Consider the following 11,900-nt stretch of genomic DNA (forward strand, 5'->3'; position numbering starts at 1 on the left):
CTGCCTTGGCTGAGATGGGGCTCCAAGAGAAAACACTGCTGCTGTCTGGGGAGATCACTAGCACTTGTCTGATCACATGTTCAGAGGAAAGATCAGGAATATTTATTTCTAGACACATTAACGTGATTCAGCCTGCACTGACATCTCTGGAGATGCCTGTGCCCTTTGTAATAATTCAAGACCATGTTTTTGCTTTTTGTTTTTTTAAACCAATGCAACGTTCTTTTATTTTGTACTTACAAAAAGAGCCACCCCATTGTATCCCTCCCCCTTCCCCCCAAATGCCTTTTACAAACATTTATTAAAAACCTGATGAGAACATGTTAATTTGGTAGAATTACTTTGAAACATAGCTTTTGTAATTAGAGTTAAACTTCCTACAAGATGACTTTGTAGAGACAACCTGATTATTGGCCAAATAAAATTTCTTATTACAAGTTAGCAAATTCTAGTACAAAAATAGTCCATGTGTTAGAACAGCCTCTTATTATTATTATATTCACAGGAAAGAGTCTATTGGCTGCATAATACCTTAACATTTATGAAACTTTATTTTACGTGGCTCATTCATCTAATTTAATATAGTGTTGAGCCTCGATAAATCCTCAGGCAAAAAACCCTAAACAGGGTTAAATATGCTGTTCAGTGTACTCTGAAGTACTGTGCTTTTCACAGGACATCCAAGAAACCGCACAAACAGTTCTCAGCTAGTTTTAATATTGAAATGAGATCCAGATCCAAAAGGATCCCCCTGAAATACATATCCATGACTTTCCATAGAAACAGAGGCCACAACTTCGATGGTTAAGTTTCACTTGGGAAACGGCCCAGCTCATCCACTCATCATTGTCAGGAATCCACCGGGACCTTTGTGGCACAGCCCTCCTCCAGGAGTGTCCCCCCACTGACTGGGCTCTCACTCCTCTTCTCTCTCTGGTTAATGCTGTTCAGCAGTTTCTCTCGGACCAGGCCCCACAGGGAAAATCTGGGGACATGCTACTTGTCTCTCAAGATGTCTAGCTGCTCTTGATACTCTGTGAAAAGCCTCTGGAAGCGGAGGTTCTGTCCAATAACAGGAAGAAGCTCTTTCAATAGTTCTCTCTTTCGTAAACCCTGCAAAAAAAAAAACCCAGAAAAGCATCCTGAATACACTGCACAGAGCTGTTTAAGATTCATGCCCTTTTTTCTGCCTGTAGAAAGCTGTGTATTTTACATTCTTACTCTGCAGCCTCAGCAGTTACAAACTCCAGGCTGTGCTCTGAGAGGGAAGAGATGTCATTGGTATGTCACTGTTTCAAAGCTGATGTCTGAAGAACATGGAGACCTGAACATGCAACTCTGCTCCATCTGGGTGATATACTCAGGACAACAGCAGAGCTGACACTGGGACAACAAGCATTTGTCTCTGGTCTCACATGAAACAAATCTATGTGCCATGGGAGGAAGCCTGTTTATGAGATCAGAACAGAGCATGGAAAGGGTAATGCCCTGTAGTTTTCATGGGAAAATTATCAGGACTTACCATAACTGTTGATTCCCACTGACTTCCAGCTGAGTAATGGACTGGACCCAGTAAATCCTTGCATAATTCTCGCAAACGATATTCAAACCCTGGATATGATCAGAAATAAAATGACATCCATAAGCATTTCACTATATAGAACGACTCTGTGACGTAACAGACAACGTTCAGGAAAGAATTACATCAAGAACAAAATAAAGCCCAAACCACTGATTTCTGAAAAGGTATATTACTATTCTTACAGCAAATCTTTGGAAATAGAATATGATTTTTAGAGTTCCAAAGGGTTTTATTTAAACCTCTCTAAACCAAAAACACTATGAAAGATGATTGACAATAAGGAGAAAAACTGCAGTAAATACTCCAGTTTGTTTTAAGACTTGCCCTGATCTCAACCTCACTCCCCACCTTCAACATAAAGATAAAAACCACAACACTGAAAAACTGACAGATTTCAACAGCCAGAGAAGAATACAAAAGAGATATCACAAGAGTTGGAAAGCCACGAGATGAAAATGAAGGGGGAAAAGTTGTCAGGTTGCATTTAATGGCAATACATGAATTTGGAGGAATAGAGTTAACAGCAAAAAAAGAGTTATAACAAAATTTAAATGGATTCAATTTATACACTAGTTTAAAAAAAAGGAAAGAAAATAAAAGAAAACCTTTAGGTAAAGCCACACAGTTTCCAGGCCAGCTTTAATCACAAAAGGGGGGGAACTCCCTTGCAAGTAACAAAGTCCATTCAAGAGTAACTTGCCAATCAAGGTATAATGGAGTGATGACTTTAATGCATTAGAATTCATTAGTCGTTGAAATAATCATAAGAATAAAGGGTCAGTAACAGGATGTTGAATTTTCAAAGTTAGCAGCTCTAGAAAACTAGTGAAACAGCAACACATGTCAGGCAAGCAGAGACACACACGTGAGGCAGTGACACTCATGCAGTGCAGATGAACCCTGAGCACACAACAGAGAGGTCCTCAGCTAATGGAGACTTTTAAGAGTATAACTGTGTCTTTAACACATGACCCAAGATGAATATTTTAATTTCAGCTGGGGAAGGACAGAGAGACTCCATTTGCAGTTCAACAAGCTCTCTTGTTAAATGAGGTAGGGGTCAAAAGGCAAGAATTAATGAGCTCAATTTTAATTCTGCCAACACCTCTTAGGTGGCCTAACAAGAACCATTTCACTTCCCCTTGGTGTAGAATGATTATGTATGGTGAAGAGTGAGGCTGAATACAATGGGAACTACTAGATTAGGAATGCAGACAGGCAGAGTAAAACAGAGATCTTTGGAATCCAAGAAGCTAAAGTCAGTGGGTTAATATAATAGCAGAGAGATACAGTGTATTCAAATATAAAATAGACACAAGCAACCTTTCTTGTAGATTTCTTTCCTCACAGAATTTGACCCCTGGAGCTCACCAGTACAGGCAGTTGAAATTTTAGAATGTAAAAAAAATAAAGAATACAGTGCAAGTAATACAAGCAAATTCTCTGCAGTTTTATGTGCTCTGGTACAAAGTGTCAGAGACTCTTCCATTTCACATCAGGCAGCAATTGTCAGCTGGCCAAGGGATGTTACATATCTTACAAGGTGCTGCTGCTTTCCCTGAAACATCTGTGGCTGCTGCCAGACAATACATATGATGTGCCTGACACACATTTGTTACAACGCAATTCCCAGTAGTGGAGTTTGCAGATGGCACTGCTTCCCCAGACCATGATCTGTTCACAATCAGTGTGTCAAACAGGATTCCTGTGTACTGAGCACTAAAGCAGCAAATGCACTTCAGCAATTTGTTTTGGTTTCAAGCAAACCCTGAGTTCAGAACCTAAGTGCTAAAAGGAGAATGTTTAGTGCAATCACACACATACATGACATGAACAGAATGTTTCTTAGAAGTCCATCAGAGCTGTAAAGAGGTAGCACAGCATGGCAGGTCTCACCTTCATTAACTAGGTACCGTGCATAGATAAGGAGCCAGTGGCGATATTCGTGACTGGATTGTAATGTAAGTGCTGCTGCTATCTGGTTCTCCAGGTATGCAAGTGTTGTTTCTTGTTGCACTAAATGAGGCATGGAGAACAATCTTGCAGCTTGCCTTCCTGAACTACAAGATCAAAAAAATTAACACTCCATAAAAGCAGACACAAGTTTGAGGAATATGCATTTTTGTAGTACAAGCTACATCACACTGCTCTTTCAGAGGCACCTAATGCTTTCAGAGTTCAAGCTTTTAACCACAAAGGCAGCACTTCACAGCAAACTGCCTTCTCCCCACTGGACCACTTAAAAGTATCGAGGCTTTTCTGGCCCCTGCTCTGTTTCTCTGCATTTAATCTGTCTCCTCTTTAAAAACACCTTGATCATGGGCTCCTAAATGTTTGTAGGAAATTAAGATGACTGCCTTTGTCTTTCTTTGCCCCTCATAGGTGAAAGTCACAAAACAAACACAAAGTATAAAGTTAGAATAAAACATTTAAAGGATTTTTGGCACAAAAGGTACCTTCATAAGAAGGCTAATTTGAAAAAAATCTCTTTTCAAAAAGGAATTTTTTCAGTCTGTTCTTTTCTCTGTCTCAAAAAGAAAATGTTGTTTGTTTGGATTTCAAGTATTTTTCACAATTAATTCCCCTTGCCCTCAAGAGAAGAGCAATAAAATCATACAACTCTATAGAGTTTCTCTCAGCAGAAAAATTAAACTTAGATGTAAAAGACAGAAGCAGCAAAGAAATCTGCCTGGGAGATCTAATTCAAACCCAGGTGAGGATGTGCTATTAAACTGCCTCCAGGAGTCTGCTCTGGCTCACACAACTCCCTGGTGATATTTTCACATGTTAAAAACACACATTAGAAGACTAATCACTCAACTTTCTCCAAGACTTCATTAAATAGATCCTTTGAGGCCAACTGAACTACTCAAAATGTGTAGGCCTACTCCAGAAAGCTGGTAAGCTAAACATTAAAATGCAAAATGTAAAATGTTCAGTTTAGCTAATAAAAATATTACATGTACTGAATTGCTAACTTCTTTACCCATCCAACAGAGGAGCCTTAAAACAATTAGGCTTAGAACTTACTTTCCTGCTCCCCAAACAAATCTCCAAATAACATTAAGTTACAGACTGTATATGTGCAAAGGTTTAAAAACCACTTGACTGATCATTTCAGAGCCTTTGGCACCCTAAAAATTAACTCACTGATTCAGCCATGTGAATAAGTAATATGAAAAACCCCAGACAAACATGCTGATCACACGAAGGCAGCGAGTGCGTACTTTGATGTCCGTCCCTGTATTACAGCTAAGGGCCCAGAACACAGCATGGCTTCTTGGGATGGCAAACTAGTCCTGAAGTCTGCACATTGTGCTAGAGAGTCCTGTTTGTCAGAAACAAGATTCCTGGAGAAAAGCAAACAAACAAAAAACAAGCATGAGAAGAGAAAGCAGTGATGTCAGACCCAGCTCTGTTCAAGCCCGACTTGTATTTTCACAGATAACCAAAAAAAGTCATTGGAATTCCACAGACGCTGACTATTCCCACTCCATGTCCAAATTCTGCTTGTGCCATGTCTCTCCCACCCCAAAGTTCAACACATTCATTGTATAATACATTTTAGCATTAGTTGTGAAGGAATTGAGCTTTCTACTTGTTGTTTTACAATAAGAAGTTGCGACCCGGAACACCACCTGGAACAAACACAGGTAATGACTTCCTCATCAAGAACTTGATTTTATGCCATGTCAGGTCTTCCCACCCACCAGACACACACACTTTGCCAAACATTAGAGTTGTTGCTTCATGTGGGGGGAGCTGACAGTTACCACTGGCATTTCCACACCTGATCCAGCAAATCATCTCCATTCGCTTGAGATGCCAGAAGAATCAGTGGCTCAAGCCAATGCTAAGTTTAGACCTTCAGACAGCACAGAGGTAAAATAGCACAAATATTTAAAATACCCTTTACTGCTTTATCATGTTTACTTTTGTATGATGACTAAAGGGATTGCTCTTTTGCATGTTTCCTAAGCTTGATACAAACTAAGAGATGACAGCAAATTCAGCATTGTGGCCAAGAGCCTGTCCTCTGCTTCTCACTCAGTTAATACAAAGAACAAATAAGGTGCTTTTTCTTTTCAGAGGATTCACATGAAGTAGTTGAATAGCAACAATTATACTAAGGAGGAGTTAAAACAATAAGCCCTTTCATCAAACATGCTCATTACACTAATTGCAGCAATTATATTAAGACTGTAACATGTTTTTTTCCTCTTAGAAAGACAACAATGAATCTGTTTTGGAAAGACACTAAATAATTTAATCCATGGACATTTTTCATAAGAACTTATGCCTTTCCATGGGGAAAGTTTATCTGAGCCCAGACAAGACACAGACTCTTGTGTAGTTCTCCTTGTGTTTAGGACACCAGTGAATACTTTTCCATGAGAATTCTCTGAGGTATAATGATTTCTTCTCTACCCCTCTACCTGACTTACCATCTTCATTAAACCTTTACATCTTGGAGACAAAGAGCTCTCTTAAAAACTTGACTGCCCTCAGATCCAAAAAAATATTAAGGAGTGAGGGGGACTGACAAAGTCAGGCACATACACATTTGGGTTTGGAAACTGAGAAAAATGATTTTAACATGTCCCAGCAAAACTCTGAAAATTGTCTTGACAAGTCTTCCAGAACTGCATTCTTTTACATAAAAATGTGAATTCTAAGCTAGAGTATCCCTATCCATTGCCAAGTTCTGGACAGTTTCAACTGATGTACATCAGCAAAAGTCCATATATGCACCATGTCAGAGAGTGATGCAGTTTCACTGTTTCATTTTAAAAAGTTACTTAAAAAAACATAAGAATATAATAGAGTAATGCCTAGGCATATAAAAGTGAACCAAGGCAAAACTAAGCCTGGTGTGTGATTCTGCTCAGACTAACCTTCAAAACAAGGAGTGAAACAGTAAGTCAGAATACACATCAGTTCCCCTAGGTTGTAAAAGTCGGAAATCATCTATGACTTACCATGTAGAAAGAGAAGGATTAAAACAATATGCCTTTCCGTCAGACATGCTCATTACAGGTATTCCATGCTGAGTCAGCAAGATCTGAGAGACAGTTGCATCACTTCCTGCAAGCCAAATCAGACCAAAGTATTTCTTTTGGAGTCTTGCCTAACACTCATAATTGTAAAAAATGGTGTCCATCATTAATTATCAGTCACAGCAATCAAGAGAAAAAGGTTCAAGCACTGACAGAAAGGTCAGGAGACAAGCTAATGACAGTAAGCACAAGGGTCAGTGCAGCAGCATTAACATCAATTTTGCAAAATACATTATCCATCTTGATGCTGCAATTTGCACAGAACTTGGGCATGATCCGAAACATACTCCTTATCTAGGGAGAGCCTTCAGCAATTCTGCCATGTCTTCTGTAACCCAAAGAGCCTTCAGCTTTCTTCTTCCCATTTGTTAAAATGCTAAACCTCAGCATGCTCAGCACAGTGTGCTCTCTAAGAGCAGTGTGAGTGGGATATAGCTGGAGTCTCTCATTTCCCAGCCTGTTCCAGGCCCAGGGCTTGTGCCTGTAACTTCTCATGAAGACAATTGCAAACTGCTAATATAAATGCTTCTCTAGGCAGTTTTGATTAGTACTCTATGGATTAAAGCTAAAACAGAAGCCAATATGCTCCAAGACACTGATTTTTTTGATAATTTATGTTGTGCCAGATATCGGCAAAGACAGAAGCTGAAGATTTTGAAGTAATGAATTGGAAGATAATCAGTTGTTGTTTGTCATTACAATAATAAACATGCAAAATACACAGAGAAATCACTGTAATAGCAGATTATCATTAAATATTTATTTTGTGACCTTCACAACACTCAATTTCTACATTCCGCAGCAAACCACAACATAAGCTACAAAATCTTATGTCTACAATATTTCAACACTGCCAATTACTTCCTTTATTACACAACAACAAAGGGAAATTATTTGTTTAGGCTTTTCAGGTTTCATAGAATTTTTTCAGCACACTCATAAATAGCACTAAATAGTACAGATGGGCTCAAAGGTTGGTAATTAAATGACCCTTTTTATTACCTGAAAATATTGTTTGCAAAGACTCATCTCTAACAATAGCTGTCTGCTTGTGAACATCCCTGAAAAAGAGAGAAGGACAAGTCTGCAGTTTACAAACAACTGAAAACTCCAAAATCATTTCAAAGCACTTTTTCCACTATGCATGACAAAGTGGGGAAGTTTGGGAAAACGTTTGGGTTTTTTTTTTGTTTTTTTTTTTTTTTTTTCTTTTTCTTTCTTTTTTTTTTTTTTTTGTTTTGTTTTGGCATTTTCTTCATTGCTTCGACAAAATTATTTTGGCAAACTCAGACCCCTTATGGAAAGGCAGAAGTCAAAGGCAGAGAACAGTTTTTATGGCTCTTTATCAGGAAACCTCATTACAGCCAAGCAAACACTAAGGAGTCAAATAACTCCTTTAGGAGCTCTGACTTGCATGAGGCATTAGACTGAATTCAACAACTGTAAACAAGTTACTGTTGTTTTTATCTTGGCATCTGGAACTCAAACTCATATACTTTATTGGTTAAATATGATGGATGATGGAAGCATTCATATTTCTCCTTCTCCCCACCCAACCTATTCCACAAGCATGACAAGTCTATCCTAGGGAGACTTTAAACTAGTGATTTCCAATTGATCCTTTATGTTCCTTCTAGAATCACATGCAATATTATGCACTGTCCTACAACAGAGAAGAAACAGGATGCAAATGCAGCCCAGTCAACTCTTCATATTCTATCCAAAAGTGGATTTGTGCTCAGACCTGATGTGGTTTAAGCCTCAGTTTCAACAGCAATGCACTGACACAACTGAACAGTTATCTCTAAAAATCATCTGGGTCAGCTGCTGCAGGCTAAGGTGACACTTACCAAACAGAGAGCGTAGCAGCAGTGGTGAGAGCCATGATGCAAGAACCTGTGCAATGTAGGGTGGAAATGGGTGTATTCAATATTATAGGAGGAAGAAGGCGACGACCACAAGCTGAAAATACTGACAGTGTTCGTTTCTCACAGGCCACAGTTACAATCTCACTGAAAAAAAAGGATCAAATAGAGATCAAAGAGAAACATTTACATGAGAGAGGCAAAAGAAGGTTTGCAGGCAGACCAAGGGGCATAGCTCAAAATATCTGTAAAGCTTTTGGGTATACACAAACTCTTCTTCAGGCCTGTACTTGTATTTAGCTTTAAAATCTGCTGCTTCTCCTTCAGACCTGGACCTGGCTCAGGCTTCAGAAATATACTTTCAATTTACACGCTAAGGTTGTAACTAAGCACAATTGAGAAAAATAAAGAGAAAAAAATAGCAAAAGACTCAGGAAAATACTTCCACGTCACAAAACATCCCCTTTCCAATTTGTCATTCTTTAGTAGTTAGCACTTGAACACTGTCACTTCCCACAGTTCAGTCAACTTCAATGAAGAAATTTAAAGGAGAAATGTAAATATACAGGAAAATAGTTGTAACTAGCTAATTAGAATCTAGGATGTTTTAAGACTGAATATAGCTAATACTTGAAGCAAAACTGGTCTTGAGACTAAGAGCAGTGCACACTTTTATCCACAAGCATTTATTATGAAAAATTATGCGAACATCACAGAGTGTGTGATAAAACCAGTGTGTGATAAAGTCAACAGAGAAGTCAGAATCCCTACAAAAAACTCCAGGGGGTAAGAGTTTAAGAGCATCAATGAATTAGACCAGAGTAGCTGGAAGAGAAAAAGGGCATCTTGAGCCAAGCACAATGAATCTAAGAATCCCTAACAGAAGTGACCCAGTTAAACAGCTTTCCTAAATATGTAGATAAAATAACTTTAAAGCCTCTACTTATTTGTAAACATGTGGATTTAGGTGTAATTAACTGTCTGTAAACTGTACTTTTGTACCCCTATAAATGTTTTCTGGCCTTCAGGACCTCCTTCCTCCAAAATACACTTTCTTACCAGCTTCCTGCCGCAGCTAGAATTCGGCTGGTGAGGACTGTCTCCCATTCCTTTCCTTCTCGGTTACACTTTAACCTGCTCAACTTTGAACCTCCCACTGTGGTCATTTCATTCTCCACTTCAAGATACATGGATGGATCTGAACTTACCTGAAATAGAAAAAAAATAGAGTAATTTTTTTTAAGAGGAAAAAAACTACCCAGAAAAGCAGCAACTCCTATTAGATCCAGCACAATGTTATCTTCAAGAATGGATTTAAGTATGGCATTGTCTGTTTAATGTGGCTTCAAAGTGTACAGTGGCTTTTCAAAAGAAGCAGAACTCTGAGAATCAGTCTGGGCTAAAACACAAATAATTTCTACTTGAAGCACAAGCATAAGGAAAGGTTGTGTTAGTTTGTCTGTGCTTCCTAATTAGATCAGGTCAAGTCTCTATGTGCCCAGTCTCCCCACAGTCTTGCAATTGGAACCAGACTAGCACAGCCTCAACATGCAGAAAAATTATTCCATAAATACCTAAAGCAATGCTGTTTGCCAGTCTCTCCAGATCCAGAGATCTGAATTTGCCAGACAGATTTGCCAGTCTCTCAGAGCACCTCCAGTGAGCACTCAGAAAACCCTTCAGTGGTGTACTACCAACACCACCAATAACAGTGCAGCAGCTACTCCCGTTGCAGACTCTTGTCTTCACCACACACTCTGGCTAACCAGAAGGAGGGACTAATGAACCAGAGCTATTCACTCCTCACTGAAGTTCAGCTAGTTCAGAAGTGTCCTGCTTTTAGCTGACTTGCCATTAACTTGACTCATATAGACATTTTCTTAGAGCTAACGTGTACCATCTTGCTGCTTGAACAAATAAACACTTGCAAACTTATCAAAGGAACTGAATAACCTAACAATATCTTTTAAACAGCAGGATTTTTTGCCCTCATTTTTAAAGTATTGAGTTTTTTCACTAGAGTCCACTTACTTGCAAAGTGAAGGATTTCTGTGGGATTGGGGTTGGCAGTTTAAGTGCTAATGCTGGTGCAGAGATGCAGGCAGCATCCTTCTCAGAGGCCAGGGTAGCTGGAGACTGGAAAAAAATTGCAGAGGTAGTGAAATTTTTCTACTAGAACCCAAATATATTCCACAATATAGACTGATTTGAAAGAGAATTTTTTTAAAAATTCCAAATAGGGCTAGTTGCAAATATTAATCTTTTTCCAATTAGTTGTACAAACACAAGTTTTTAATATAGCTTCTAAGAATTAAAAATAAAAAACAAACTTGAAGTGGTCTTTCCTTTTTTGAACCACCCCTAATCTCAGCTGCAACTAATTAATGAAAATTCTGGTATATAGCATGGGAAATTTAACCTTAAATACTGAAAACAGAGGTATCTACAATGCCCTAAAATGGTGGAAACTCTAATACAACTGCTCCAGGGTTCTGAGGAAATGGTAATGATTTTAGTCATCATCCAAGTCACTTTGTTGTGCATGGGTACATACATCATACACCACCCAAAAATGATGGCATTCTGTTTCATTTTACACAGTCATTTGGCAGGCTACCACTGCTTCACACGCTGGTACTGTTTAGTGAGAAGCTGCATATTTATGTAAGAGACAAACACATTTGCCACATCATGTGCATCTGCTTTTTACAAACTTGAATTCTAGAAAGAATAAGTTTAAAGGCATGGAAGAAGGACGGCTATATGTTCTGAGGGACTGGTACTACCTGTGATTCCCTGAGTTAATGGGACAAGTCAACATGGGACTGACTTTATTAAATGGACACTGAAAGCCACAATGAATTTATTTCACCTGAACAGTTAGAGTTACTGGTACAAGTCTGGAGTCTTTCCGAGGCCTTCCTTTCTTCTTCTTTTCTACCGTTTCTCCCTCAAGTTCCAGTTTCCGTTTGGGTACACTGAGTGGTTTAACAGCTGGAATCTTCTCTTCACTGTCACTGCTGCTCTCTAGAATATCCTTAGGCTTATTGTCCTTAATTAAATTCTGATCCTTCAGTCTGTAAAAAAACAAATTTCATGTTTTACGTGAGTTGACTCCAAAAGCTGCCACATATCCTATGCACTGAATTCTTGCAGGTAAGGAGACATTCTCAGCCTTGTTTGAGTGTATTTCAAAATGCTCATAGGCAAGAGGAAGAAGCTAAAGAGGTATGGCGAATCCTCTCCAGAAGTACAATGTGCAATATATATGTAAGCTGATCAGACATATTCGCCCCTCTAAAAAATTTTAATTGAACCAGCACTTAGCAACAGGATAAAGCTGAAAATAGCAACTTTATTTTAGCATTCGGTTCCTGTTACAATCAGATCTCTTTC

At 38.8% G+C, this 11,900-nt stretch overlaps 1 protein-coding gene across 1 annotated transcript in view; it reads right to left on the bottom strand.

Annotated features, from left to right (window-relative positions):
• Positions 1 to 977: 977 nt before the first annotated feature.
• LOC103810288 (protein HIRA) overlaps positions 978 to 11,900 on the bottom strand; it is a gene marked incomplete at its 5' end in the record, with an annotated part of 25,965 nt that continues 15,042 nt past the window's right edge. The window contains 10 exons of the mRNA XM_009083189.1: positions 978 to 1,113; positions 1,523 to 1,611; positions 3,479 to 3,642; positions 4,810 to 4,932; positions 6,562 to 6,667; positions 7,642 to 7,700; positions 8,490 to 8,651; positions 9,564 to 9,712; positions 10,536 to 10,640; positions 11,377 to 11,581. Coding sequence (XP_009081437.1) covers positions 997 to 1,113; positions 1,523 to 1,611; positions 3,479 to 3,642; positions 4,810 to 4,932; positions 6,562 to 6,667; positions 7,642 to 7,700; positions 8,490 to 8,651; positions 9,564 to 9,712; positions 10,536 to 10,640; positions 11,377 to 11,581 — 1,279 coding nt within the window. The remainder of the gene's footprint in view (positions 1,114 to 1,522; positions 1,612 to 3,478; positions 3,643 to 4,809; positions 4,933 to 6,561; positions 6,668 to 7,641; positions 7,701 to 8,489; positions 8,652 to 9,563; positions 9,713 to 10,535; positions 10,641 to 11,376; positions 11,582 to 11,900) is intronic.

This window comes from Acanthisitta chloris, unplaced genomic scaffold (assembly GCF_000695815.1).
Source record: "Acanthisitta chloris isolate BGI_N310 unplaced genomic scaffold, ASM69581v1 scaffold42420, whole genome shotgun sequence".
NCBI classification, from domain to species: Eukaryota; Metazoa; Chordata; class Aves; order Passeriformes; family Acanthisittidae; genus Acanthisitta; species Acanthisitta chloris.